This window comes from Geospiza fortis, unplaced genomic scaffold (assembly GCF_000277835.1).
Source record: "Geospiza fortis unplaced genomic scaffold, GeoFor_1.0 scaffold114, whole genome shotgun sequence".
NCBI lineage: Eukaryota > Metazoa > Chordata > Aves > Passeriformes > Thraupidae > Geospiza > Geospiza fortis.
In genome coordinates, this window is record NW_005054383.1 from 3,169,870 (window position 1) to 3,196,953 (window position 27,084).

The following is a 27,084-nucleotide window of genomic DNA, read 5'->3' on the forward strand; positions in this document are numbered from 1 at the left end:
CCTTACAGAAGTCAGACTGGGTTACACAGAGCTTCAAGCAGTTTGGCCTGGAAAACTTCTAGGGATGGATGATGCAGAGCCTCTCTGGGCAATCTGTTTTAATACTTAACTGTCCTCATAGGGAAAAAGTTTTTCCTTTGGCACATAATAACGTGTACCCTCCCCCTGATTAAAGGCACAGATCAGCATGGATAAACCTTCTGGCATTGCAGAAAGGTCATCTCTGTTGTTGTCATTGAGCTGTGTAATAATAAATTCCATCTCTCAGCTATAATTTCAGATTTGCAGATTAGCAGAAGTCCTGTGATCCACCTCTTTCCTGGTATGCTGGAGACACTGCTAAAAATAGAGTGAGTAGCAAAGCTACCTGCAATGGTCTGAGACTAAACAGTGGTAAAAACTAATTTACAGTGAATGTCAGTTCTGGCTTGTTTCCAAAGGAATGTTTTGGGATGGCTTGCTGGATACTGGAAATTGTTTGGTAAGGATTCCTTGGTGAACAGATGAATCAAAGTGACATTTCCATTACCAACAGGAGATCTGTCTGTGGCCAGAATTCATGGGGAAGGATGTGGGATGATAGTATGACTTTTCATTATGTTTAATATTGTCAGAGAAATTAAATAGCCACTATTATTCATCTCTCTGGGGTAGTAACATATCTGAATATTAACACAAAATGAGAGATCTGATCAAAACCCACTGACCCAGCAAGGCATTGATGTGTATTTTAATCACTCTCTTTGGGCCACTCAGATAATTTACTCTTCATCATAAATTGGCAAGAAGCTCTGGTGTGCATTTCTCAGGGCAGGGCTGGGGAGGATCAGTGTCCTGCCCTTGTGTGTGAGCCCTTTGCGGTGTCCCAGTGCCACCTGTGTTCCTGGGGGAGCAGCATCAAGGCCCTCAGGACATCTGCACTGTTGTCACCTGCCTGTGGGCTGGGAATAAGTGCCCAGAGATGATTTATGGGGCATTTGTTTCCCTGTCAGGCTCTGAGGAGGGGAGAGGTCTGTGGGGGAGAGCTCCAGCTCAGAGTGGAAAAGAAATGGAAACTTTTACAGAAATGGATGGATAGGAAAAATGGAAAAGGGTCTCAGGAGGCACTTTCACCTTGGAAAACAAAGATTGTAGGTTTATTGTGAAAATTACTGAAGTCAGGTTGAAATGGAGTGTGCCAGGGGCAGTGGCTGTATAAATGTATAGAGAGCACATCATGAGGAGCAGACATTCAGGGAGGACTAATGGAGAAGGCATTACTGGTAATTAATGGCACTGCCCAAACCCTTGTGACTCACAATTCAGGCCAGATGATGCCTGTAATTGATATAAAGATGCAGACCGTTGCCTAAAACTTGCTGTGCTGTATTTTAAGTCATGAAGCAGAAGAGCTGGTGGACTTGTTTTGCATAAAGCATTTGCATTATGCAGGGCTATTATTATTAACAGTATGAAGGGGTAACCCTTGAGGTCATAAAATGCATGGTTCAATGAGTGACTTTGACTGCAATTATGCATTAGAGATATTAATGAGAAGGCTGACAAATGAATTGGTGATGCATGTAGATCTAACCACAGCAAAGAGCCCTCCAAACCAGTGCTACAAAAAGTTTGCCATTTATCTTCTTTATCCACTGATGCAGATGTAAATTAAGTTATTTTGTTATTTTAAAAATATTGTTGTTTTTGTTGTTAGAAGTTTGGTTTAGTTTTTGCAGCACAGAGTTTATTATTCAGGATTTTTTACTGGAATGCTGTCTGATCAGAGGGGCTGGACAAACTGACCTCCAGAGGCTCCTTCCAGCTGAAATTATTCTGTGATTCCATGAGCAGTATGCATCAGGACCCTCTGTTTAACACAACTTATCTGCTGAAGAATCTGCTCCGCCAACTGGAGCCCATTGAGCCACAGCAGGGGGCATATTAATAGGTTGCTTATTTAATGCAATCAATCAGTGCAAACTACAGATTGCCTGAGGCTGGAAAAAAAATATTGTTGTCCTCACACTTCTGACCAGACATCTGCTCTGGGAGATGGCAGGGGGGAGGCAGGCTGTGCCAGGCTCTGAGACCCTCAGGACACAGGCAGGATGAATGCCCAGCAGCCAGCATGGCCCTTGAATGAGTGTGATACTAATGACTCTGGACCCAGGCATGGCTGGAAAATAGCAAATGTAATGCCTGTAGTTAAGAGAGAAAAGCAAAGAAAGTAATTTGGTATGGTATTGGGTTTTCGAGCTCGAGAATATGTGTTCGAGGGAAAAAAAATAGTTTAATGAAGAGTAGACAGAATGCAACATGGATTTAAAGGCTAATTTTTCACTGTGTGTCTGATTGCCTGCCCCGCCTGTCTCCATACAAGTGGAGGTGATAACATTTTGGAGAGAAGGCTTATTTATGCTAAGGGGCCAGGCAGGAGGGGCTGGAATCAGTGTGAATTGTCCAAGAAGAACAATGGCTGAATCCCTTTAACTGTCACAGTAATGGGGCTGTGTAATTGCTTTTCTGTCTGAATAGCAGGCAGCAAGACCTAGAGCCTAAAGACAGAGCAAGCTTGTAACAGGGCACATTCTGGCAAGCACAGGATGTTAAAAATCAACGCCAAAAAAATTGCTTTCAGGCCTGTGTATTTAAGACTGTCTTAGTTTGGTTGTGCTGACTCAGTTCTGAGCTCTGCAGGGAGAAGGGCTCTTCCTGCAGGTGTGGGCGGCCAGCCCTACCCTCCTGTTGTGTTAGGAGTGGGTGAGTGCAGAAAAAATACACTGGACACAGACAAACTCTCTGGGATGGTGGGCAGACAGCTGTGCTCCTCTCCCCAGCAAAGCAGCAAGGCAAGCTGAGACCTGGGGAAGGATGAAAGGACTTGGTAATGCACATCAACAAGAGGAAAATGAGTCGAAAATCAATGGAATTTTCTACCTGTGTAGAAATCAGGGAAGGTGCCTCAAGCACAAGGAAATGGTCACAAAGATAATGCAGTAATTGAAGACTGAGACATCTTCACAGAGAAGAGCTGCCTTCAAGGTATAAATGCAGCAGAGGGGAAGGAAGAATTGAGGAGTCTGTAAAGGACAGGTGGAGTGGGTTTGTCCTGCTGCTTTCTTCCCCTTCCCCTGAGCACTTGGGCTGCTGTGGCTGGCAAGGCTCTGGGACAGGCTGTAGGGCTCAGAAGGTGCAGATTATTATTATTATTATTAGTAGTAGTAGTAGTAGTAGTAATAATAATAATTTATAGAAGCTCTGACAAGACTGGCCAGCTCCAGCTGGAAGCAAATAACTTGGAAATCCCTCTGGAATAGCTAAAAGCCAAGACTCTCAGGGTAAAAGACCTGATGCACATCTCCAGAGTGGGTGGAGGTGATTCACAGCACAACTGACCCTGTGGAAGGAGACACTGAAACCTGAGAGGGACCCAGAACTGACAGTATTTGACAGAACCAGCCCTGGTGATGTAAGGTTAATAAAAATAATTCACGGGCTTGTGCTGGATCTGAGGCATGAGGAGAATGAGACTAAAAGAGAAAATTGAGCATATTGTTTGATCTCATGAGCATGAGAAACCACAGAGCCTGTTCTCAGAGGAACAAATGATTAAGATTTTACAGTCAGGGAGGGCAGGGAACATATAAAGATGGATATTGCTAAATGTGTTTTTGTCAGTGGTCCACTGGAGGTTATGGAAAGCTCCAAAGAGAGACCTCAGAGAGAGCTGGGGGTCGGGTCTGCCCCAGAAAAATGAGTGTGGAGCAGTGCCTGTGTGTGTTCTGTGGGAGGAGGATCAGCCTAGTCCCACCCAGGTCATCCATAGGGACAGGTTTTCCTACAAGAAAGAGCCAGGAAAGCAGAACAGGATGCAGGGAATGTTTGTGTGAGACTCAGTGCACAGAGCCTTCCACTGGGTTTGTGATGGCCCACCCTGGGGGATTTACTCTGAGGGGACACGCAGAACATCTCCAGTGACTCCAGAATGTCTCCAGTGACTCCCATCACCCTGCACAGCCTGTGCCCACCTGAGAGGGAGCTGGCTTTTCCCAGTCCCTTTGGGGGCTGTCCCTGTCCCAAGGGCACACACTGCACAGCCCTGTTTTCCCTGGAGGTGCCTGGGGGTGCCAGCTGTGGGCATGGCACTGCCCTGTGCCAGCTGTGGGCAGTGCCTGTGTCTGCACAGCAGCTTGGAAGTGAAAGAAATTGCTACCAACAGGGAGCTTCAACCAATGTCTTTGTGAGTGCAGCAGAGACCATCCTGCACCAAAGTCAGTGTCCCCACAGAGATGTGCCCAGCAGGTCCAGAGTGTGGCTGTGGCCCCCTCCCATTGCCCAGGGTGTCTGGATCTGTGCTGGCACTGGGAATGATCTCCTCTCAGTGCTTTTGTAATTGTTTTTTTTTTTTTTTTCTCCCCCCTGTTATTTTTGGAATAAGCTTTAGAAGTGGATTAGTGCCCAGCAGAGGGGAAGGGGGGCTGAACTCTCAGGTTACCTCTTGCCCTCCTCAGGGCCTGGCAGGAGCAGCAGGATGGATGTGTTCTGGGGTTGGTTTGATGTGTTTGTCTCACTGAGACCAGGGAAGTGACTCTTCCTAAGAAGTGTCTGAGAGGGAACTGGGTGAACCAGGGCAGGGCAGTGTGGCTGCCACTGAGCAGCAAGGACATCCCTGCAGCCCTCCACTCTCACCTTTACAGAGCAGGCTGCAAGGCCAGGCCTGTGGGAGAACCTGGGGGACAAACTGCCCATCCATGGCTCATTGCTGGTTCCCAGATGGGAGGAAGGAGCTCCAGGGCCATGTTCCTGTGTGTCCTCCTTCCCTTGGGACAGGCTCCATGGCACTGCTCACCTTGGGGGACCCTTGCAAGGGGCCACAACCTTTCAGCTGGGTTAGCACATCTGAGCTGGTCCGTCAGCCCAGTCCCCACAGACTGGGAGAGCTGTGGGTCACAGACCTTCCCCTGTCTCACTGCTGGGGTGGTGATTTAGGAGCACGTGGCACAGCTTTGTACCCTGGCCCCCATGACCTGGTTGGGCTCACCACAGCTGCTCACCACTGTGCTCTGGGTTTGTGCCTCTGAAACCAAGGATTCAGTTGGGCAGGGGAAGGTTTGAAATTCCCAGGTCTCATTCTAGTGTGTGTTCAGGTTATGGTCCTGACTGATTTGATGTGCAAAGCACCTTTAGACAAATAAATAAAGAAGAACATGCACAATTTTCTAACAAGTAATGTCATTTAATGAATGATACACTCTAGAAAATAGAAACTACCCAGATGCTGGTTGGTTGGTTGGTTGGTTGGTTGGTCTGTTTGGGGCTGGGAGAAGGCCCTTGCTTGGACGTACAATGCCTTTGTGGGATTCTGTTGTCAGCATTTGTAGTTGCTGGAAACAAGGAAACGTCCATAGATTGAAAGAGACACCAAAGGAGCAATTGTTTTCTAAAATGTGGGAAGAGTGCAGGATGCCATCCCACTCTGTGTCACTCAGCAAGTGGCATGAGGGCTCAGAGCTCACCAACACCTTCACAGACAATCCTAAAGGGACCAACAGGACCTAGCACAGCCCAGTCCTCTGAAGTCACTGCAGACCTGGCACTCTGCACAACACCTCTGGGCTCTGCTGTTACTGCACTGCACTCTGGGTGCCTTTCTGCACGTGCTGTGTCTCTTCCCTCAATGTCTGGCTGCTAATTCCAGGGAATATGCTTTTCAGGATGTCACAGTAGACCGTGTACAGCTCTGGGTCTATGTTGGGCTTGGGCAGGGAGCAGGAGTTGCAGGCCTGCTCGGTGCCTGGGTGCTGTGGCCAGTAGACATCACTGAAGAGGGCAGTGAGGATCTTGTGGGCAGCCTTGTAAGGGTCATCCTCAAACTGCACCATGGCCTTGAGCTCCATCAGGGTGTAGCCGTTGTACCTCTTGCTGTCCTCGGCCAGGGGCTGCACCGTCTCACCTATGTGTCTCACCTTCCACTTCAGGCATTTCAGGTCTTCCTTTACATCCTCTAGTTCTTTCTCCATGGCTTGGAATTCCTGTGTGGTTACAAATCTCCTGCCAAGGAAAGAAGTGGCAGAGACAGGGTGGAGTTCAGAGGCTCAGAGGAGTGGGGTGAGCCCAGCTTGCCTGGGGTTGGAGCAGACAGTGGAGGTTTGGGGGGGACATCCTGGCCATGTCACTGAGCACCATCCCCTGCTCTGCTCTGCTCTGCTCTGCTCTGCCAGGCTCCAGGGGACAGCACAGCTTCTCTCTGTGCTACAAGGGAAAGTTGTGCTGCCTCCTTTGGAAGGAAAGGAGGTACCTGAAAACTGTATCCTGCTGGAGAGCTGAGGGTGACAGCCTGGCCCAGGTCTGTCATGAGGTCTGGAGAGCTAAAGGGTATATAGAAATAGGGCATTTTGCTTCCTGGGTAACAGGGTTTAGTGGAAGCACAGGGTGGGCGCTGGAAAACAAACACTGGGAACATCTGAATCATAAAAGATATTTAAGTTTTTTTTATGGGAGGGCTCTTACTGATTCTAGACCAAGATGGGCTGTCTGAGGACTTAGACACCTGTGTGCTCTGGATACATACCTCTCGTGATCAGGATCTTCCAGATCTGATTCAAACCCCTTTCCTGTATTCTTTAATTCAGTTTTAGAATAGCCAGGAGCCTGGGAACTCTCTTCAGGAGTCGCTGTTGCTGGAGGCCTTGTGCTTGTCCTGGTTGGGGTCAGTGTGTGATCTGAAGCTGAAGCTCGGACGTTTTGTGCTGAGTGAGGACAGAAGGTGGAGAAGGAAGCTGCATTGATCCCTGGGCTGACTGGAGAGCAGTCAGAGTATTGCTGTGGCTTGGCTGAGCTGGGTGTTAGACTGAGCCTGAGGCTGGCTGGGCAAGATGCTGGAATAGTCCTTGCTCCGAGTGGGCTGGAACACGATATTGCTAAATTTGTATCTCTTTGCTCAAGTGGTTGAGGGTTTGGTGATTCCCCTGGGGCCAATCTAGTGATGGAGGTGATGTCCAGCAGGGTTTGATCCTGAACCATGGAGATCTGGCTGGTTGGTTCTGATGAAAGTGAAGAGCTGCTTGATGTGTCGCTGGAAGAGCTTGACGTAGCGAATGGGGGGATTTTCTGAGCATTATGGTCACTCCTGTTCCTCTGCGGGCTAGTGACACTTAGAGCTGGGTGTTGTGAAGCCCTAAAGAAAGACAAACACACACTTTTTCCTCTGGACTGGGCTAAAGGCTTATAAGAAAATTTTAGGCCTATTTTGGGACAATTTTAAGCCTGTTTCCCACAACTGCATTTCCCCACAGGCGGATTTGCCTCTCGTGTCTGTATAAAACCCTCTGCTTCTCGTGACCAGGAGCAAAGCATTTGAGAATAAGGCACAGGAATTCAGGACCAGCTCCTCCCTGCTGCTGACTGAGCCCATGTCAGCTGTCCTCAGTGTGAGAACCACTGGGACAGCCATGTTCTCCTTCCCAAAAGTCACTCAGCTCTGTGAGAACCAAGGGTTTGGTGCTGGGGAAGGACAGGAAGGGATGAAAGGTGCTGGCATCATGGTTCTGAGAACACAGAAACCTGGCTGCAGGTGGCCACAGCACCTCTCCCTGCCCATCCTGCCCAGTGTGAAGACCTGCCTTCCTTCCACGGGCCCTCATGCTTCAGCCTCCTGGGAGCGCTGCCTGGGAACCCAGGGAATTAGAGAATGGCTAAATTTTTCTTAGTTTGTCAATGCTGATGGCAAGAGAGGAAGATGTTCCACCCCTGTGGCCTGGAACTGTCCTGGCAGGTGGGGAATGCAGCTAAAAATGCCTTGACCTTGAAGGGGAACAAAGACAATCCCTGTGCAGATCATGGTGCAGGATTTCCAACAGCCAAAGGACATGATGAGCTTTTGTAGTGATGCCAGGGACCAAGTGAGTCTTTTTGTGCATCTGGTAAATCCTTGTGGTGGAAGGACAGGAGCAAATCCTGGTCTGGATGGGATGTGTGAGATCTGTGCATAAAGTCCTGTCCTGTGGCCTGAATTAGCTACACAGTCACTTCTCCTCCTCCCTGCACTTTGCTCAGTGTTGGATGCAATTAAACACCAAACATTTAAGGTTCTAAAGAGCATGTCTCACACCTCTGGGCTTCAATAGGGTTAATTTGCTAAATCACGGCTTAATTATCAGGTCTAAATCAAATTTAAAGGTTTTATAATTGGAAATGCAGACAGTTACAGAGCTACTGCATAAAAGCAGAGCCTAAAAGGAATCATAAAATGGGTTGTGTAAAGGGCAGGAGAGAAAACAAGCTCACACGTGTTCCAGGGAGCACCTGGGAGTGCCTTGCCTTCTTAACCTGGCTGAACAGGACTGGAAGGCCAGAATTGCCAGCTGGGCATGAGGAAAAGCTTTTTCACCCTGAGGGTGCTCAAACAGTGGGGTAGAGGCCAGGAGAGGTATTGGGATCTCCATCCTTGGACATGTTCAAATCTAACTGGGCAAGGAATGAAGCAGCCTGATCCAGTCTGGACATTCTGGGAGCACAGGACTGGAGCAGAGCCCTCCAGGGTCCCTGTCCACACTCTGCTGTTCTGTGGTTCTGCCTAATTATGAAAATAATTTTTTTTCTTCCCCCCATTCCCCTTTCTTCTCTCACTTTTCTCCCCTCTGAGTCCCACCTCACCATCCTTCTCTTCCATTGGAACCTCTGTTCCCACTGACTTTATGGTGCCTGCTGCAGGAGAGTCCCTGATGAATAAAAAGGGTTTTTTACAGAAAAACCAGAGTTATTTGGCTCAGAGGGATTGCTGCCCCTTCCTTGCATGTCAGGGTCAGTAGCTCAGGCTTTGGACCATGGGAGACAAGACACAATCCCACTTTAAGGCAAATAAAACAAAAATGCATTTTGGCTGTTAAAAACACATGAACTTATCCTAAAATATCTCACCACGTCAAACTATCTGAACTGAGAACAATCCCCACCTCCATTCTAGGGGGGGATAGGATATGCACAGTAAGGGAAAGGCTATTTGGGTGCACATACAGTCTGAAAGACTTCATTTCACATGTTTAGCAGTGTGGGACAGGGTTGGCTTTTGAGGGGGGTGGTTTGGGGAGTTTTTTGCATAAATCCAGGATTAGCTGTAGGAGATGAAGCATTTATTGAAAGATGCAATTTAAAAGAGTGACAGAAAGCACGTTTCATAACTAATCCCACTGAAATTTATATAAGAAACCTTTCAATTCACCTGTGCACTGGAGGAAACAAAAACTGTATTATAAACTGTCAGCTTATTTTGCTTCCCTTTTCCACCCCATAGTTTTCACAGGCTGCCATGCTCCACACAGGACTGCATTTACTTTTATCATCCTCCTTATCTCGGAAGCAGAAAAACTGGTAGCTCAAGAAGCAATGTTAAAGCAAAATGTCAGTCTGGATGTTAGCAGAGGTAAATGAGGACAGAACTGAGACCTTTAGCTTTGGAATTTCCTAGTGGGCAAGGCTTTGCCTGAAGACAGGAATGAGATTCCCGCTGCTGTCAGTGCAGCAAGGCTGGATCTTCGACCCGTAACCATGGTGCTTTATCAGAGGGGATTTTTCCCCACCCGCTTTTTTTCCATGTGGTGAATCACTATGAACTGAATAAATTACAGGAAGAATTGCAAGACCTGGAGTTGGAATCAATGCTGACATGAAATAGGCAGCTGATTGCAGCTGTCAGGTACCTCCACAAGGAGAAACCTTGGCTCAACTTTGAGCGACACTTCAAATGCGTCAAGCCCTTGTTGTCTGCCGCCTCCCAGCCTGTGCTGCTCAGCATATAAAGCATGTTCCCCGTTGTCACAGTGACCTTGGCTGCCGTCTGTGCCTTGCCCTCTCCAGCTGAGCTGGTGCTACAGACTTTTTTGGAGACATTTGAAAGTTGCCTGCACATCCAGCACCACTTTGCTTCCATGGCGCTCATGACCGAGGGGAAAACAAACAACCAGCGGATATGATTTGGTTTTTGTTTTTATGAATTGTTTCCACTGTGTTTTAAACCTAGAGTTCTTCTGATGAACTTGTCTGAATAGGAAAAAATTACACTATGCTTTAGAGTGAAGCACTGAGGGATTGGTTGCATAAATCTCACTGTAGACAGCCAGGGTGGGAGGATGGTAAAAGAGCTGTAGGATGGACCCAGGGGAAATGCCTACAGGGTGATGACATGAGAATAAAACTATTTTTTTCAAGGCCTCCTCTTTGTCAGGTGACCCTTCTGAAATGCCCACGCTGCCAAAACAGTGACATATTATTTCTTTAACACTGAATTAATTTTGAATAATCTCTCAGTTTTCTACAAGAGCAGCTGGTGTCCTGAACTCTGGGTTTATCTGCCTCAAATAACACCAAGGCTTTCAGCCACAGACAGTAAGAATTTGCTGTTTCCTGCTCAGCTCTTCCTCTTCTGGGCTATTTATCTCTTCTTTGGCTCTGCCACCACACCTGTCCCTCCTTGTCCTTTGTGATTTTTCTCCTGCCTCTCTCTTGCCCATTTCACATTCACCATCTGCACCTCTCCCACCTGCCCTGTGGCATCCAGGCTCCTCACGTTAATGCCTCATGGTGGGACAGCTCTGGAGGGAAGGGTGGAAGTGTCATGGACATACAGATGTCTGAAATCAGGGACTATTGCTGGCTGTGAGCTAATAACAGTGAGCATTCCTTTCTAATAAATAACTGTGCAACAACAACAAAAATATCCTGAGGTGAAACTTTTCCTTCTATATTTTTGTGCAGGGGCTATACACAACTGGAGCACTGAGACCTCGCAGCCCTGCACTTCTGAAAGAAAAAGTTGAGACCTCCAAGGTCAAAAAATGACAGCAAATAGACTTTAAAAGTGTCTGGAAATGCTAAATTTGGTATGTCCGGGGGTATCAGATGTATAGGGGCCAGTGCCATATGTTTGCACAGGAAGGCAGCTTGGGGAGAGCAGAGGATGCCAAGTCATAGGTAGTGCTCCCTGGTGCTGTTCTCAACTCAGGTAAGTTTAAACCCTGCTAAAGGGGTTTAAAGGAAATAAAATAATTTTCTTTTTAACCCTGTTAAAAGAAAATTATAGTTCAGTGATGGACATTAAATGGTTTAATATAGAATTATTGAGACTGAATATAACTGCATTGTCCTGACTGAGTCTACTCTGGATTCAAGCTTCTGATGAAATTTATAAGTTAAGGTCACTTCTCAAAATGGAGACCTCAGTCTTGCCAACAGAGGAACCTGATATCCTGCCCTGGCATAAGGCCCTTTTTGCTACCTGTGCTCCCACAGTGCTGTTGGGCTGCTCAAAAACCTTTAACATTGTCTCTTCCAAAATCACCTGGCCAGGTAGGGTTTGTCTTCCACAATTGCTCAGCCTCGTTCTGCTCTTTACAGCTTTTGCTCTTCCACTCCTCAGGGACACTCCCCCACATCCTTTCCTCTCAACAAGGACAGATGCCCTGTTTTGTCTTGCTGGGAGGACAGAAAGATTCATGATGCCTGAGGATGAGCCAGTTCTCCTCATCTGCAGTTTGCTTCAGGCTGGAACCTCCTCAGAGCCCTCTGGGTGAGCTGCAGGTCCTGCAGGGGATGAGGTGCTGGTTGAGGAGAGCAGCAGGAACAGCTCCAGGTGGTGCCTCCTGGTGTCCTGCTGGCAGGGGCCACCCCTGTGGGAAGTGTCCATGGAGTGCTCCTGATGACCTGCTGGCATTTCCTCTGCTGGTGGCACGTGGCTCTGGGTTGGTCTGTTCCAGGTGATGTGTCCCCTTCTTCCACCCCACCCATGGGGTCAGTGTGACCTTGGTGGCTGCTCTGCCTTTAGCCAAGCCCTTCTCTTGCTGTTTTCTCTCCATTCTCAATCTTCTGCTGGCCATGAGCCTCTGGAATGGGGAATGTGACAAGGACTGGGAGTGTGGGACCCTGGAACCAGCATCAAGGAGGATCCTGGGATCAGGCCCAGGCCAGTTATGGCTTGGTGGACTTGCTTGAAGAAGGAGAGGTTCATCTGAGCGTTGTGAGGCTTTGTGCCATCCCAAGCAGCAGTAACTAATGGCTTTTCCTCCCTAATAAGCATGGATAATGAGCATTTTGCAGCTTCTATTGGATTTGTAAGTAAACTGTGAACTGAGAGCACAACTTCCCTCCTGTCACTTCATTAATATTGATCTGATTTCATTACAGAAGGTAAGGATGTGAGGCTGAGCCTGATGGAATATTGAGGGATGGCCACTGTTCTTTAACCTGACTCTGGGCTTCTCCTTTGGGGTTTGCCTTCCCAGTGCTGTCAGCACTCTATGGGGTGAGCTCTGGGTCCTTTAAAATGGAAACACTTGGGACAGGGCTGGCCATATTCCTTGGAATACCTATTGCCAAGACTTGTTATTGGTTCTTTAAAACAAAGACCTCTGGACAGGCTTCAATAATAAAATAAACACATTTGAGAACCTGCCAGGAGCTTGGCAGGTGAGGAACATTCTCAGGAAACATGACCCAGATCAATTTTGTGCCAAGAGACATTTTCAGGCCTGTGAGAATGAAGGACATGGATCTGCCTGTGGAGAGGTCCATGACTGACATGACATTTTCAAGGAGCAGGAGTTACCAATGAGCTGATGACAAACCCAGCTGGAGAGCAGTGCCAGCACTATCATGCCTGTGGGGACACCACCTGCAGTGACATGGGACTGGAGAGCTGTTCCAGCAGGTCTGGGGAGGGAGCAGGACCCTCAGGGAGGGGGGTTACACACACCAAGCTTCCATGAGAATGTGGCTGAGATGTGCATCTCAGCAAGACAGAGGCAGCAAAATGCCATCAGGTTTCCAAATTTTAATAGCGCAGAGCCAGCAAGTCACTCTCCCAAGGCTCCCTCCTGATGAATGAAGGATCACTGGCTTTCTTTCCAAGGAAATAGATGCATGAAACTGCACACATCTTTCCTGGAGAGTAAAGAAAAAGTATAGTATTCAGAGCAGGGCAGGAGCCATGCTCCAACATTGCTCTGTACATTGAACCACTGATTCCCATAGCTTAAAGCAAGAGCTTTTGCAAACACTGAATAAAAGCACAGCAATTTCCAGAGAAAGTGCAAGAAATGGCATTAATTATACTAACGTTATTGTCTACCAAAGCTGCTTTCAATCATTTTTATATTCAATAGCATGCATCATCATGAATTGGTGATAAAGATAGATGAAAAAAGGTAGTGATAATGAAAGTTATACAGGTGTAAATTAGAGCATATTTTTAAACTACTATGAAGTCACAGCTTCTTGAGATAACACAAAATTATAGGATATGTGCACATCCTAAATTGAATGCTGGAGAATTCTGTACTGTTCCTATGCTGGTTGGTTATCTCTTGGGCAAGGCTGTCTGGGAAAGCAACAAACCTCTATTCCCAAAGCTTCCTACTCCAAACCTGGTTCTGGGCCCCGGGAGCCAGCGTGGGGACAGTACAAGCCATCGTGTGCCAGACACATTCATGGTCACTTACTATTTGGGGAGCAGCTATGGAGGCACTGTAACCTCAGGTCCCCAGCCTCAGCCCTCTCCTCCTCAGTCCTGGAAAAGAGAATATAGAAGTAGCACCTTGAACAGAAAGAAAGGCTGCTCCCAAATGTACACAAAAAGGGTCAAAACCAGTAAGAGTCCAACGTACCTGGGCTCCTCCATCTACAGCCAGGCCCACCATGCAGATGGTGATGGGCTCAGGAAGGACTTGGCTCCCCTGGCTTTGCCCCTCTTGGGGAGAGCTCATGTAAAGAGGCCTTGGGGAACAGAAATGAGGGGCTCAGGGCTGCATCTCTCCACTCTTCCCCTCTCCAGGGTGGATCTAAGCACCGGGGCCGAGCAGCATTGGACATTGTGTGTGTGTTGGAAGTGGGGATGGAGCTGCTGCTGCACCATTTTAGTGCCAGTCCCTGTGATTTCCAGAAGGAGCAGCTCTGTGGATAAAGCTTCCTGTGTTGCAGAATAAAGTACAGAACAAATCCAAGGCAGGAGGTTGCACTTATCCCTGTGCACTGATGAAAGGGGAACAGGAAGATTGGAAATATTGATGTCTGTGTGAAGAGCTACTGACTCTGCCAATGGGAGGTACATCAGGTCAGTAACTGAAACCCTGCTCAGGTACCTGGGTGACCAAGCAGGAAACCAGAGCAAAGGTTGGCATGGCTTTGGAAGGCATTGGTATGATCTGCACATCTGACACGAGCACAATGGACTTAGGGGAAGCAAGCTGTGAGTATGGTACATTACAGAAATGTGCAAAAAGGGGAAAAATGGCGTGTGAATGATGATTTGAAAAGTTCTGGTTCTCACAGTGTTGGGAATAGTCCTGATTTATTAGCTCTGCAATAGCTTTGGTCCTGCTGTCTGTTTCAAACTGCTCCTAGCACTTAAAACTACATTTTCTGTCCCCGCAGAGACATTTTGTCTGCGCTGCTATCAATGGCAGTTTGAACTCAGCTCACTCCAGAATTTCACCAGTAGCATCTGCCTGCTTAGGTTGGTGTTGCAGATCCGAGTAAGGGCCCAGTCAGCAAGAAAAATGTTGTGAAATGTTGTGGAATCAGCTGCAGTGGCACAATGGGTGTTGATGGACAGCTGCAAACGCTGTGCTAGGGATGGGTGAGCTGGGGGAGGCTGAATCTTGCAGATTTACTTGCTAAATGTGTTGGTTTAACAGCCCCTGGTAAGTGGGATCGGCTTCACAGGGAGCACGAGGCTGGATCCCAGTCTGAACCAGGGCTCTGGGATCTCTGTCTGGGTCCCAGGGTGGGAAAAGCCCCTGACCCCTCTCTGCAGTGGGGCTCTGCAGCCCTGACCAGCCTGGATGCACATCCAAAAGCTGCTCTTGTCCCCACTAAAGAGGGCCATGGGCAATTCCAGTTCCTTCACAAACTTTTCATTCCTTGCCTGAGGCAGCGATGAGCTCTCCACGAGGATCTCACTTGGATTTGATTTCCACCCTTTCAGGCCCCATATCCCTCACCTCAGCTTCAGTCCTCGCGTCCCTCCACCCCTGGACATTCCCTTGTCCTCCCTGGAGCTGCTCCTGTCCCTGTCCCTGCAGCTGTGCCCCTTGCCCAGGGCTCCCTCTGCCCCACCAGCAGCTCCTGTTTTCATTCTTTACCTGAGAGCAAAATCCACCAGAATCCTTGAAGAAGGGAAAGGTGTGGTGGGGAGCGTGCCTGAAAGGGTTTTTTAAAATATATTTTTAAAAAATGAGGACAAGAAACTGAGAACAAGCTTGGGAAAGAAATGAGTCTGGGTGAGCTGGCTGTGCTGGCCCTGCCTGGATGGATGTGGGGATGGTGTTGGTGGAGCTGCTTGGTCTGAACAAGCAGAATTCTTGTGAATGCATCTTAATTATTACACAGCCATAGGGAAAAAGCTGCCAAAACAGCAGGGGAGAGCTAAAGCTGCTCAAACAGCAGCTCCTAAACAGCTGGGCAGGGGAAGAGGAGAAGGTCTGTCACCATCCCTGCAGCTGTTGTCACAGACATTATCAGACTTCATGGGACAGAACAAAGAATCCCTGTCCCTCTGGCTTATCTTTGGCTTAATATTCCACAAAGCACAGGCTGTAAGATTTAGAAAATAATTATTGATTAATTAATTGAAAATGACTAATTGAAAAAAATGCACATATTTAAGGCAAACTACAGTTTCTTATTTCTGTATCAATCATTTCATGTTGGTGAAGATGATACAGATAAAGACACAGAGTTGGATTTTTCCAGTGGTTACCTATAAAATGCCCTTTTTCTGCTAGGACAACACTGCCAACAGTAAAGGACAGGCTGCATTTTAAAGTGACATCCAGTTTTTACTAGATACCTGCAAGAATTAATCTCAAGATCACTGAGCTAATTTTTTCTGCTTGCAAATGAACCCAGCAGACAATATTTTATGACAGATAAACAGGTAACATATAAGAGCTAATTGCTAAAGGGATGCTCAGAGCAGGAAGGGGGGAAGCAGGAGGGCAGTGAGGGCTCTGCTGGGGTAAACCTCAGATGAGGGACTGTGCTCATGAGCACATGGGGCAAGAGTGTTCATGTGAGACAGAGCAGGAAGAGAAATTGGGAGGGATGGAAGAGAGATTCTTGTTATGAAGTAAAAAAATGAGAATGACGAGCAGAAGTTATAGACAGACATTCATTTCAAAGGAAAACATGAAAAAGGGAAGGAAAAACACTTGAAGGACAAAGACTGAAAGCTGACTTTGCAGTTAATTCTGATAATTTTCTAGAACACTTAGAGCATGAATAATACCTCCAACTCAGTATAATTGACCTGGTTTTCTCAGAGTTACCCTGAGGGCTATTGTACCTGTTATATCTGAAGAACTCTGGTGTCTTTCAATTTTATAGTGTGAACCACACAGTCTGTTTTGTCTGGACTTCTCAAAGTATCCCAGGCCTGGATGGGACATAAGTGGATGTAACACCACGAATCTTTGACTTTTCAGCAGCTGCATCAGTGTTTTCTCAGTGGCAGGAGCCGTGAGGTGCTTGGGGTACAGAGGATTTGGAAGTGCTCCTGCCTGAGGCTGGGCAGCTCCCTGTGCTGCCTGAGGTGGGCTCAGGGCAGGCTGTGGAGCAGGATTTGGGGTGCACACAGACATTGATGGGGTGTTAAAGGCCTTCCCACGTTCTCAGAGCAGAGGCTGCCCTGGCATGGGCAGGCTGAGGTTAAAGAGCAGCAGGGTCACAGAGGGTGAGGCAAAGGATGGAGCTGCTGGAGGGCGATCAGGCAGCAAACCATGGGGTGATGAGGCTCATCCCCTGCACCTCCAGGGACAGCAGCACAGCTGGGAGCTCCCAAGGGGCCATTTCAGCTCTCACATTCACATTTCCAGCAGATCTTCTGCTGTTCTATGCAGTTGCATGCAATTAAAATGAAGCACAGTGCAATGAGAGAGTTGAGAAAACACGTGCAAGATTAGCAGCATTTTACTGTTAGTACTTTTCATAAAGCAAATTTCTTCCCTGGGAGCAGAGGCCTGTAGGATAATATTCCCCCAAAAAAATCATGCAAAATGGGGCTGACACTTTCCTTCCCTGAGTCCCAGCTGCTAAATGGAGCTGTTGCAATAATGATGAAGTTTAATTTTCAGAGGCATACAGGAAAGTGCCTGTTGCACAGGGTGTGCCCAGCCCAGAGGTTGGATGTGTGCTCCAGGGGGTGCTGGCTCTGCACTGAGGCAAAGGAACAGGCAGAAAGGGTGAAGAGATGTGCAAAGGAACTGGAAGGAAGAAAGGCTGGAGGGTTTTATTCATGAGGTATGAAAAGGAACATGGAGGTGGAGGAGTAGGAGGGAATGTGAAGTATCCCTGGGTATGTGCACAGGAAGGAAAGAGGATTTATTTTATTTTCTATTTGTGCAAAGGCAGATGGGAGCTCAGGGAAGTTGTGTGGGACTGAGGGCACCCACAGCATGCAGCAACAGGGTGTTGTTAATGGACAGCCCCTGGACCCCTGCAGTCAGAGCATCCCCAGGGCACAGCAGTGAGGCTGAGCATGAATATGATCATTTTAAAAATTAAAAAATTTTGTATAGTGTTGCACAGCTTTGAATCTCTAGAATGATCCCATGGTAACACTGTCTCTGGGCTTCCTATTATGTATTCAGATACAACAATTAAAATAATGTGATATAAAAAGAGAAAGTGATAATCATGAAGTTAGGGAACACCACATGCTTGAGCTGAGTGTGCCAAGTGTGTGTGGAAGGGCTGGGAGGAGGTGACCGAGGAGGGAATTGTTGGGGGTGGGATTGTGTCATCTTGTGAGGGCAGGAGGAGCCCAAACCAAGCCCACAATGCCCATGTGAGAGAGAGAGAGGTCCCTGTCCTCTGGGCCATTAATATATTCTGCTATTTACTGTTCCAGTAGTGCTACTTCCACAAGTCTCCTTAGCATTTTCCAGTCTAACTCAAGATACTGCTCCTTATAGTTCTCCTGAACTCCTATCTGCAATTCTCACTTCAAAAATTCATCTGGTTTCCCTCCCTGAGTGCTGATTTACCCTGAGGCACACACTGACCCCTTCCTCTTCACTGTGTCTGGGCTCTCTTTTCTCCCACAGAGAATTTTTTAGAATTCACTGTCATGTCCAAATGCAAAATTAGGAAAATCATGGTTGTTTGCCTCATTTCTCTTTTCCTTCCAGGCTGTCTAAAAGGCAGAGAAGAAACCTGGACGTTACCACAGGGAAAACTGCAACAACAGAATAATGAGTGAGACAACCAAGGAAAAGCAATAATCATGGAAGCTCTCTAGTTCTGCCCTCTCAGGAGAGCTCCTCACTCTGCTGCTGAAATGCTGAAATTCCAAACCTCCTGTCCCCTCAGAGCCTCTCCACCATGGAGAAACTGCCCCGCTGCTCTGACAAACAGCCATGCATCCTGCTTATATTTCCTGCCCCCACAATGTCTTTATATCACTTCAGGCCATAGATTTTGGTGAGGATTTTCTGTACTTCTCAGCTCTTCATCCTGTGAGGATCCATCCCCCTGTGGAGCCCATCCCTGCTGTGTGAGCTCAGGATCTGTGTGTTCTTCACAATCCACAGCTTTAAACAAAGCCTGAACTCTGTCTCCAAAGAATGAGGGCAGGGGAGCAGAGTGACAGAGCATCTCTGGGCCCTGGCACCCACCAGGACTGCAGCCCCCCTGAGACCCTGGGTGGGTGTTGCTTTATTTGTGTGCATTTGCTCCAGAGGATGGGTTGTGCAAAGCAGCCAGGGATGGGTTGTGGCCATAGGACCACATGTGGGAGATGGCAGCTCCAAAGTGGCCTGCTGGTGGCTGGTGGGATTATTGGGAGGTGCCTGTGGCACGTGCTGAGGAAGGATGGATATCACATTTGGCACACCCCCACAATTTTACCTTTCTAGAGAGGGAAATAAGCTGACATTGGCAGCACAGCTTTTTGTGAATTGGGTGAGTATTGTAAATATTTCAATGAGTACAAGAGAAAGGGTGGGCACTAAGACAGCACAAAATTGATGAAAAACCAAACCAAGGAGGACCTTTTGTGTGTTTGCCTTTCACACACACCTTTCCCAGGTGCCTCAGAGACTTCACCCACGAGTGCTGAATGGGTGAGAGCCTGAAACCAGCAGAGTCCATGGAAACCTCCCCTGATGGAGTGACTGACTGCACTGACCTTTCTCTGAAGTACTTGATGGCTTCCTGGTCTAGGAAGTTCTGCTCTTCTCGAAAGCCCTGCTCAAAGATTTTGCGCTTGTGCCTGAACTCAATGACAGTCTTGGTGTAGGAGTTGAGGGTGGTGACAGAGGCTGCCATGCAGCAGGTGAAGGAGCCCCAGGCCAGACTGTGGAGAGAGAAACCAGCAGACAGAGCTGGGTTACACAGCAGCTCATGCCACATTTCTGACACACACACATGGGCTGGGACCAGCAGGGCAGCTGGAGGTGACAAACCCATCTTACCTCCAGCAAACTCATCTCATCTAAGCTCATCTTACCTCCAGCAAACCCATCTCATCTAAGCTCATCTTTCCTCCAGAGACCTGTGGCTCATGCTCAGGCAGGCAGGAGGCTGGGCTGGGGCTGGGCTCAGCCTTCATGCCATGGAGAACCCTGTGCTAAGGTGAACACTTGGTGACACCATGGCCAGACACCTGCTGATCTCCTCTGGAATGCCTCAGAGCTTTGCAGACAAGTGTTAAAACCCACACACTCCTGGAGGGAGCAATGTCAGAGTCTTTTGGAGCAGTTTTGCTATCCCTGGGACACTGGCTGCACAATGCCACTGCAGGGATGGGTTCTAATCTGCTTTTCATGCCTTCCTCAGATCACTGTATTTCCTTCTTCCCTGGTTCATGGACACCTCTGGCCTTCCTGCATTGTGTCTGGTCTCTGAAAGCCTGAGCAGAGCAGAAGACAACACTTCCATTTTGTGGAGTCACCAGCCTGGGGGTTTCCTGGCTGAGTCCCCCAGAGTGAAGGCAGTGCCAGCCAACCTTGGCCAGCCAGGACACCTGCAAGTACCAACCAGGAGCACAGGGAGGGAGAAGGGAAGTGGAAGAAAATAAGAGACTGTCCCAGGTTCAAGCTGGAACAGCAGCAAGTGTTGTCCTGGGTGTGCTGGCAAGCAGGGTCAGCTGGGAGCTGCTCTGTTCCCTTCTTGTGGACAGGGCTTCCCCCCCAGCTGCTCTTGTTCTCCCTGACCTCAAGTTCAGATGGAGCTGGCAAGGGACTCGTGGCCCCAGGGAGTTGAGGTGCTCTTTGAGCATGAAATGAGGCTGCAAAAGCAGGCCCTGAATTCCTCCTTTTGTCTGCAGAGCTCCTCTGCCTTCCAGCTCCCCTTGGCTTCCCACTCAGCCCATCAACTCTGGCTACACAGAGCTCACAGTGGCTGCCTAAGTAAGCTGGATTAACTCCATCACCTGTGATGGTGACACACTTTACCTGCTCCTTTTTTGCACTTTTTCTGTAACAAATGGATGTGAATTATGCAGAGCAGAAAGTATCCAGCCCCGGTAGCATTATCTTATAAATACGCATTGTCAACACAGCTCTCAGCATGAGCTATTTTCCCATTCTGCAAAGGACCTGCAGACAAGGAAGCAGTTTCTCATTTCAAATTAGACAAAACTTGAAAAAGAGCACATATTCATGGACTGAAAAATCTGGGGGAAAAAATGGCTCAAGTAAACAGAAATGGCTCATTTCAATGATTTCAAAATTCAGCTTATAACAAGTCCTGCAGGGACTCCTGAGGCGAGGAGATGTGTGGAGGCAGCTCTTTTCCTGTCAATTTTGAACCTGTTTGCCAGATGCAATCAAATGAGAAGGGAATGCAGTGACCCTGGGGTGACAAAGTTCCCTGAAGTTCCCCATGGCTGGGGGGAGAAGCAGGAAGGGAGCTGGTGCTGGGTGAGAGGCGCACACTCAGCACCTTCCTGGCCTGCCTCCCACCTGGAGTGTGGGGAAGAGCTCCAGCAGTGCAGACATTTCCAGCTGGGCTCCCAAACAGTATCCAGGAAGAAGCCAGCCAAAAGCTCACTGTGCCTGGGAGGTGCCTGGGGAATGGCATTTGAGGGAGAATTTCTCTTGGATGTTTCTGATGGCTTCTGATGAAATCAGAAGTGCTGAAAGGTTCAGAGAAGGAGATACAGAATGTAGACTCAGTGCCTGGCATTTGGGAAATCATAGTAATTAGGCAATTAGGATAGATGTACTTTAGTTTTTATGGACCTTGGTTAAATGCTATTTATTTTGAATTGTAAAGAGTGGTTGTCCTACCTTAGGAGTTACAGCTGCCTTAGGTGAAGGCCTCTTTAACAGCAACGTTGTTAATACTCCATGGGCTCTCAGGCTCCCCCATGGCTCAAACAGCTCAGGCTTTTTATATTTATTTGCTCTAGAGAGTCTGAACTCCAACATCTCCTGATCCTCAGGGGCACTGAAATCCCCAGCCTGGAGAATCCCCTGGGCCACTCCTGACTCGTGCCAGAGCCCAGAACAACCTCCAGGCTTTGCCAATGGCTTAGGAATGGGGTAGGATAACAGACACCACCCTGAGACATCTGAGCAGACCATGAGCAGCCCTTCCTCATTTTGGGGGGGGGTGGGGGGGGGGGGGAGAAGGCAACAGAAATTTGCCTAGCAGAGATTTTCTTGCTGCTTTACGTGGGGGAGCATCGTCTGGTCCCTGGGAAAGGGATGGCAGTGTGGATCCCCAAGACTCTTTGGCTCTGGGCCATGGGGACAGTGTTCCCAGGGCTTGCCAGGGCTGTTTCAGTTCTCTGGCTGGGGGCTGCAGTGGCACATCCACAGCAGATGGAATTAAAGGTGGTGGTGACAGCTGATGGCTCAGGGCTTCTCAACGCTCATGCTCCAGGACATCACCAGAAACCAGGTGGAGCAGAAAATAATTCCTGCATGTGTGGCTTTCCACCAGGCTGGGTGGGCATTTGTAATTAACCCTTCTTAAAGAAGGTGTTTGAGCCTGCGTGGTGCCAGAGGAGGTTCTCTGGTCTGTACAACAGCACTGGCTCAGTGTTAGCTGGAAGGCAGAAGCCTTGGCTTTGCTTCTTTTGACCTCCAGCCCTTCCTTTTCCAGGTCTGCTATCCATCACTAGCATGGCATGGAGACCCCATGGCTCTCCTCAGGCTGGAAATGCTGCTGCTGCTCAGCCCTGTCCCAGCTGAGCCGGTGTTTGCACCTTGCCCCACATCCTGCATGGATCAATGGGCTGCCTTGGAAGCACCAAGGAAGTGAGGGATGCAGGGAGGCAGGGAGGGATTGCTGAATGCAAGGAGCTTTGTGGCTGCAGTGGCTGGAGAGGGCTCAGCTCCCAGGGTGGCTGTGTGGAGTGGAGCTGAGCTCTCACCCCAGGAATTCGGGCAGAGGGGACGTTGTTCCCACATGTTTCCCTGCTTGTGAATATCTCAGAGTCCTCCACAGTGAGACCCAATCCAGGGGCACTCCTGGTCCTTGAACCACTGTGCCTTCCCTGGCTGTGGCTGCCCAGGGAGAGCTGAGGGAGAGGCTGCTCTGGGACAGGGCTGGGGTCTGGACTTCATCCCCCATGGAACACAGCTCCCGGCTCCATCTGCCATGGGACACAGCTCCATCTCCCATGGAACACAGCTCCCAGCTCCATCTGCCATGGGACACATCTCCTAAACCCGTCTCTCATGGGACACCAGCTCCATCTCCCATGGAATACCAGCTCACAACCCCATCTCCCATGGAATACAAGCTCCCAAACCCATCTCCTGTGGGACACAGCTCCCAGCTCTATCTGCCATGGGACACATCTCCTGAACCCATCTCCCATGGGACACCATCTCCCATGGAACACAACTCCCTCTCAGTGGGATAGAGCTCCCAGCTCCATTTCCCATGGGACACAGCCCCATCTCTGTGGGACACAGCTCCCAGCCCCATCTCCTGTGGGACTGGACATGGCTCCCAGCTCTATGCCATGGGACACATCTCTTAAACCCATATCTTATGGGACACCAGCTCCATCTCTATGGGACACCATCTCCCAGCTCCATCTCCCATGGGATACCAGCTCCCATCCCCATCTCCCATGGAACACCACTCCATCTCCCATGGAATACCAGCTCGCAAACCCATCTGCCATGGAACACCAGCTTCATCTGCCATGGGATACTATCTCCCAATCTCAATGGGACACCATCTCCCAGCCCCATCTCCCATGGGACACAGCTCCATCTCTGTGGGAAACAGCTCCCAGCCCCATCTCCCATGGGACACCAGCTCCATCTCCCATGGGACACCAACTCCCATCCCCATCTGCCATGGAACACCAGCTCTGTGGGACACAGGTCCCAGCAGGGAGTGTGGGTGGGATGAGTGGGCCCAGGGAGAGCTCGGGATGCCTTGAGGGACCCTGGTGCCCACTCTGAGCCATGGGGGCCCTTGGCTTGCACAAGATGAAGGAGAATAATCTAATGAGTGTTTATCATGCAAGACATTTAACAACATTTTGAAGTCTGAGTATGGCAGTAAATTACAAAATAGATTACTGAAGACAAATATGCCTTATTATTTAAATCTATTGAAAATTATACAATTATTGTGACAGAGTTGTTATAAATATTAATATAAATATTATAAATATGTGAATGCAATGTATTTATAAGTCCATTATCACATGCAATAAATATTCATTATTGAGACACCAAATAAGCTGTATTTTAAATATAATGTCATTTGTATTTTGTAACATGTTGCTAAAGTGGTAGTAACTCCTCTTATGGAACACAGTGGAAAGAGGTGAGAAGGAAAGACTAATAATTCCCTGCAGTGCTGTGCATAAGAAGTATTTACTTGTTGGTGTTAGCAAAGATTGTTGTCTTTGTTTTGAGATGGAAAGAAAATAATGTGCTATATTTAGAAATTACAAGAAGAAAGTATTTTCCCTATCCATCCAAAGAGGCTGATGCCTCTGGAGGACTGAGGATGTTGTTTGCAGGTATTTTTATTCTCCACAGCCTCCTGCTTTTGGTAAGCTTCTCATAAACGTGCAAGCAATATAACACAGTTGCTGTGTCTTGGCCAAATTAGTTTTATGTGATTTTAGAAGATAAATGGGAAAGGTAAAAAAAAAAAAAAAGAAGCCATGTTCATTTTCCCAAGCCTTCTCCCCATGATCCACAGGGAAGTCTCATCGTGCCAGGAGCACTGCACCTTCCTCTGCAGTTGTGTTCAAAGCTGCACCCTAAGGTTCAACTGAGACATTAATTAAAAACAAGGGGGGCGAAAAAATAAAAAAGCTCAAAGTCTCAGAAATGCCATGGCAATTATGTTCCTAAATTGAACTTTAATGAGAGTGCTCAATCTGTGTGGGTAATTGTGGGTGCTGTTTATTTACAAATGCTCTGTACCTGCTGATAGCGCAGCTGCTGCTGCACAAAACTGTCCCCACACCTCCAAACCTGCCTGGCCCTGGGGGCTCCTGCTCCTGCAGGTTTGGCAGCTGGAAATCCACAGGGATGTTCCTGTTAGCTGGAGGTGATGTGTGCAGCATCCCAACAGGCTGATGGAACAGCTCCAGAGAGGAAGAGATGAACGTGGGGTGACACTTACCAGAAGGACCATCCATAGTCCCAGGAGTGTGGTCGCCAGTCCTCTGGCCCAAGGCTGACTGTCACTTGGAAAACTTGAGTGTACATCATGTGTGCCACCATCCCCAAGAGACCTGGGAAGCAGGGATCAGAACAGGAATTTTTGTGCCAACTTTTTTTTTTTTTTTTAATCATTCTTGAGGGAGCTGCTGCTGGAAGTGCTTTGAGAGCTCCAAAAAAGTCTTTGTTGTACTTTTATGCCTCCTATTCTACTGTGGAGGAGGGAGCTGCATGGGCAGAGGAAAGATGTGACTGAGCGCTCATTATTTTACATCATTCTGAATTCTCAATTAAGAGAGGAGTTGAAGAATCGTTGAAGAAAATGTTGCACAAGGAGCATCCCCACCAACCCAGCTGCTGCAAGCCAGGGGTGTGCCACCCACAGAGATCTCCCAGCCCGTCACAGACAGGCCCCAGGTGAGAGGAGGAGGAGAGAGGCTCCTGCAGGCAGTGCAGGCTCAGTGTGTTCATGCCACACAACCACATTCTGTCCCAGCAGTTGCTAAGATTGATGACTTTGAACACTCATAAAACACTTGGAAGCTGCACCAGGAGGTGAAGTGAGCTTGGTTCTCCTGGTGATGTGTGGGGAGAGGACCCCACTGGGGTACTTTTGGTGTGGCAGGGCTGGAGATGCTTTTGCGACACTGTCAGAGCTCACAGAGAGAGCTGCAGCTGGGTGAGGTTCAGGCTTGCAGTCCCTGTGAAGTTAAAGAACAAGGCTGCAAAAAATCACAGGGTGGCCTGAGTGCCTCTGCCTTTAGCTGGCCACTGTGGTCTTGCAATTTAAACAGAAAAAAACCACCTGAACTTTATATTTCTACAGCCCTTTGAGGAAAACCAAATCCTGCTTTTCAAGCAGTGGTGGTCAGGAGCAGCTCTGAGGCTTGGAGAATTTTCTAGCTACAATAATTTGGGATGTTCCTGCCATGGGGCCTGGGCAGTGCAGGGTGATGATCCCCAATGGGCTCTGGAAAGTGTGGGCTCAGGCTAAGGAGGTGGGGCTGGACCACTGTATCCTAAACAGTTCTTGGACCTAGAGATGTGCAAAAGCCTCTTGTGCTGCAGTGGCAGCTCAAAGCTCTCAGAAATATCAATATTCTGCCATGGTGGGTGCAGTGAGGTCTGTGTGCCACACTTTGACCTTTCATTCACTGGTCCCTCTGACCATCTAATTTTTCCCATGGTTGCCCTTCCCATACATGGAAGATCCTGATTTCCCTCCCCCAAGCACACCCAATTTTTGGCTCTTCTTTCCTTCTTACTCTGAGTACCTAAACCACTCCATTACTCTCCCCAGACCTGTGGATGATTCAGGGCAGTTCTGGGGGAGGGAAGCAGGGGAATGTTTGTGTTGTGGGCATGTTGAGCGGGACCTTCAGAAGACAAATGTCAGCTTTGATACAAACAAGTGCAGAGGCTGAGGGAAGAGTTGTTACAGGGAGCTGGGGTGATTTGCTCAGCTGCCTCGTGTTGGAGTGACACACTGCAAAGATAGGAGGTGGAAAGAGCAATTCACTCCAGGAGAAATGAGATTTGGGCAGGGTGGGTGGCCTAATGGGAGCACAGCAAAGTGCTGCACACCTTGCTTTTTTCCTCTTGTATTTAATTTCCAGAATGCACCTGCAGCTTGCTGAACTTTTAAAATCAGTGGATTTTTTTTCAGCTGACAGTTGTGCCTTGATCTTAAGTTTGGAGTTTGCTGTTTCCACATGTCCTGTCAGTAATTTTTCAACCCTAATAAAACATTACAGCCTGCCCTGAGAGCTGTCACAGTCGCTGAGAGGCAGCAGGAGGTTTGGCACAGCCAGGACGAGCCTCAGCAGGGCTGAGCTGCTGGGCTCTGTCATGCAAACCTTGCTCGGGGTTTGAGCCACCCTCAGCCCTGTGGCTGTGTGGGAGGCTGAGGTGACACTCACTGACCCAGGTGAGGAGGAGGAGGAGGAGGTCACCAGCAAACACTGGAAATGTTCTTTGTTTTATCTGCCCAATGCCAGGGTGGGATGGGGCTGGATCTGCACCTGGCAGGGCTGTTGGTGCTGTTGTGCCACATCCAAATTAAAGCAGAATAATGCAAATCTTTTCTTGTGCTGCTCATGCACTTTTGGTTTGGTCTATCTTAGCTGTGCCTTGCCAAGTCCTCCGTGGGGAAACCCTCTGGTCCACTTTGCTGTACATTTAATGAACTGAAATGAGCTGCCTGTACCACAAACCAACAAAAGCTCCATGGCCAGGATCATCTTTTCCCCCAGCTGGGCAGGGAGGGCACAATGCCTGTGCCCATCCAGGCTTCAGGGCAAGAGGTGTTTGCAGGTGGAAAATCCTGGTGATGTGGAGTGGCTGGCAGTGCAGAAACACTGATCATTCATAGCTGGCTGGAGATCCTGAGCCCTGCAGGACCAGAGCTGCTTGGAGATGCCAGTAATGGGAGAAATTAAGGAGCTTTGGAAACCTGGAGATGAAG

At 48.5% G+C, this 27,084-nt stretch overlaps 1 protein-coding gene across 5 annotated transcripts in view; it reads right to left on the reverse strand.

The window, feature by feature from the left end:
• Nucleotides 1-5,197: 5,197 nt before the first annotated feature.
• The window catches only part of GSG1L (GSG1 like), a 57,694-nt gene continuing 35,807 nt past the window's right edge, over nt 5,198-27,084 (reverse strand). The window contains exons 4-8 of one of the 5 annotated variants that reach the window (XR_004082180.1): nt 24,583-24,694; nt 19,157-19,324; nt 13,473-13,540; nt 6,554-7,159; nt 5,774-6,033 (exon numbers count right to left, since the gene is read on the reverse strand). Coding sequence is in view for 4 of the 5 variants with exons in the window: in XM_031060493.1 (XP_030916353.1) it covers nt 5,607-6,033; nt 6,554-7,005 (879 nt within the window). In the remaining variant the exon portion in view is untranslated. Of the gene's footprint in view, nt 7,160-11,317; nt 11,979-13,472; nt 13,541-19,156; nt 19,325-24,582; nt 24,695-27,084 lie in introns of those variants that run through there. The other 4 variants (XM_031060494.1, XM_031060497.1, XM_031060495.1 and 1 more) reach the window with 4 other exon arrangements.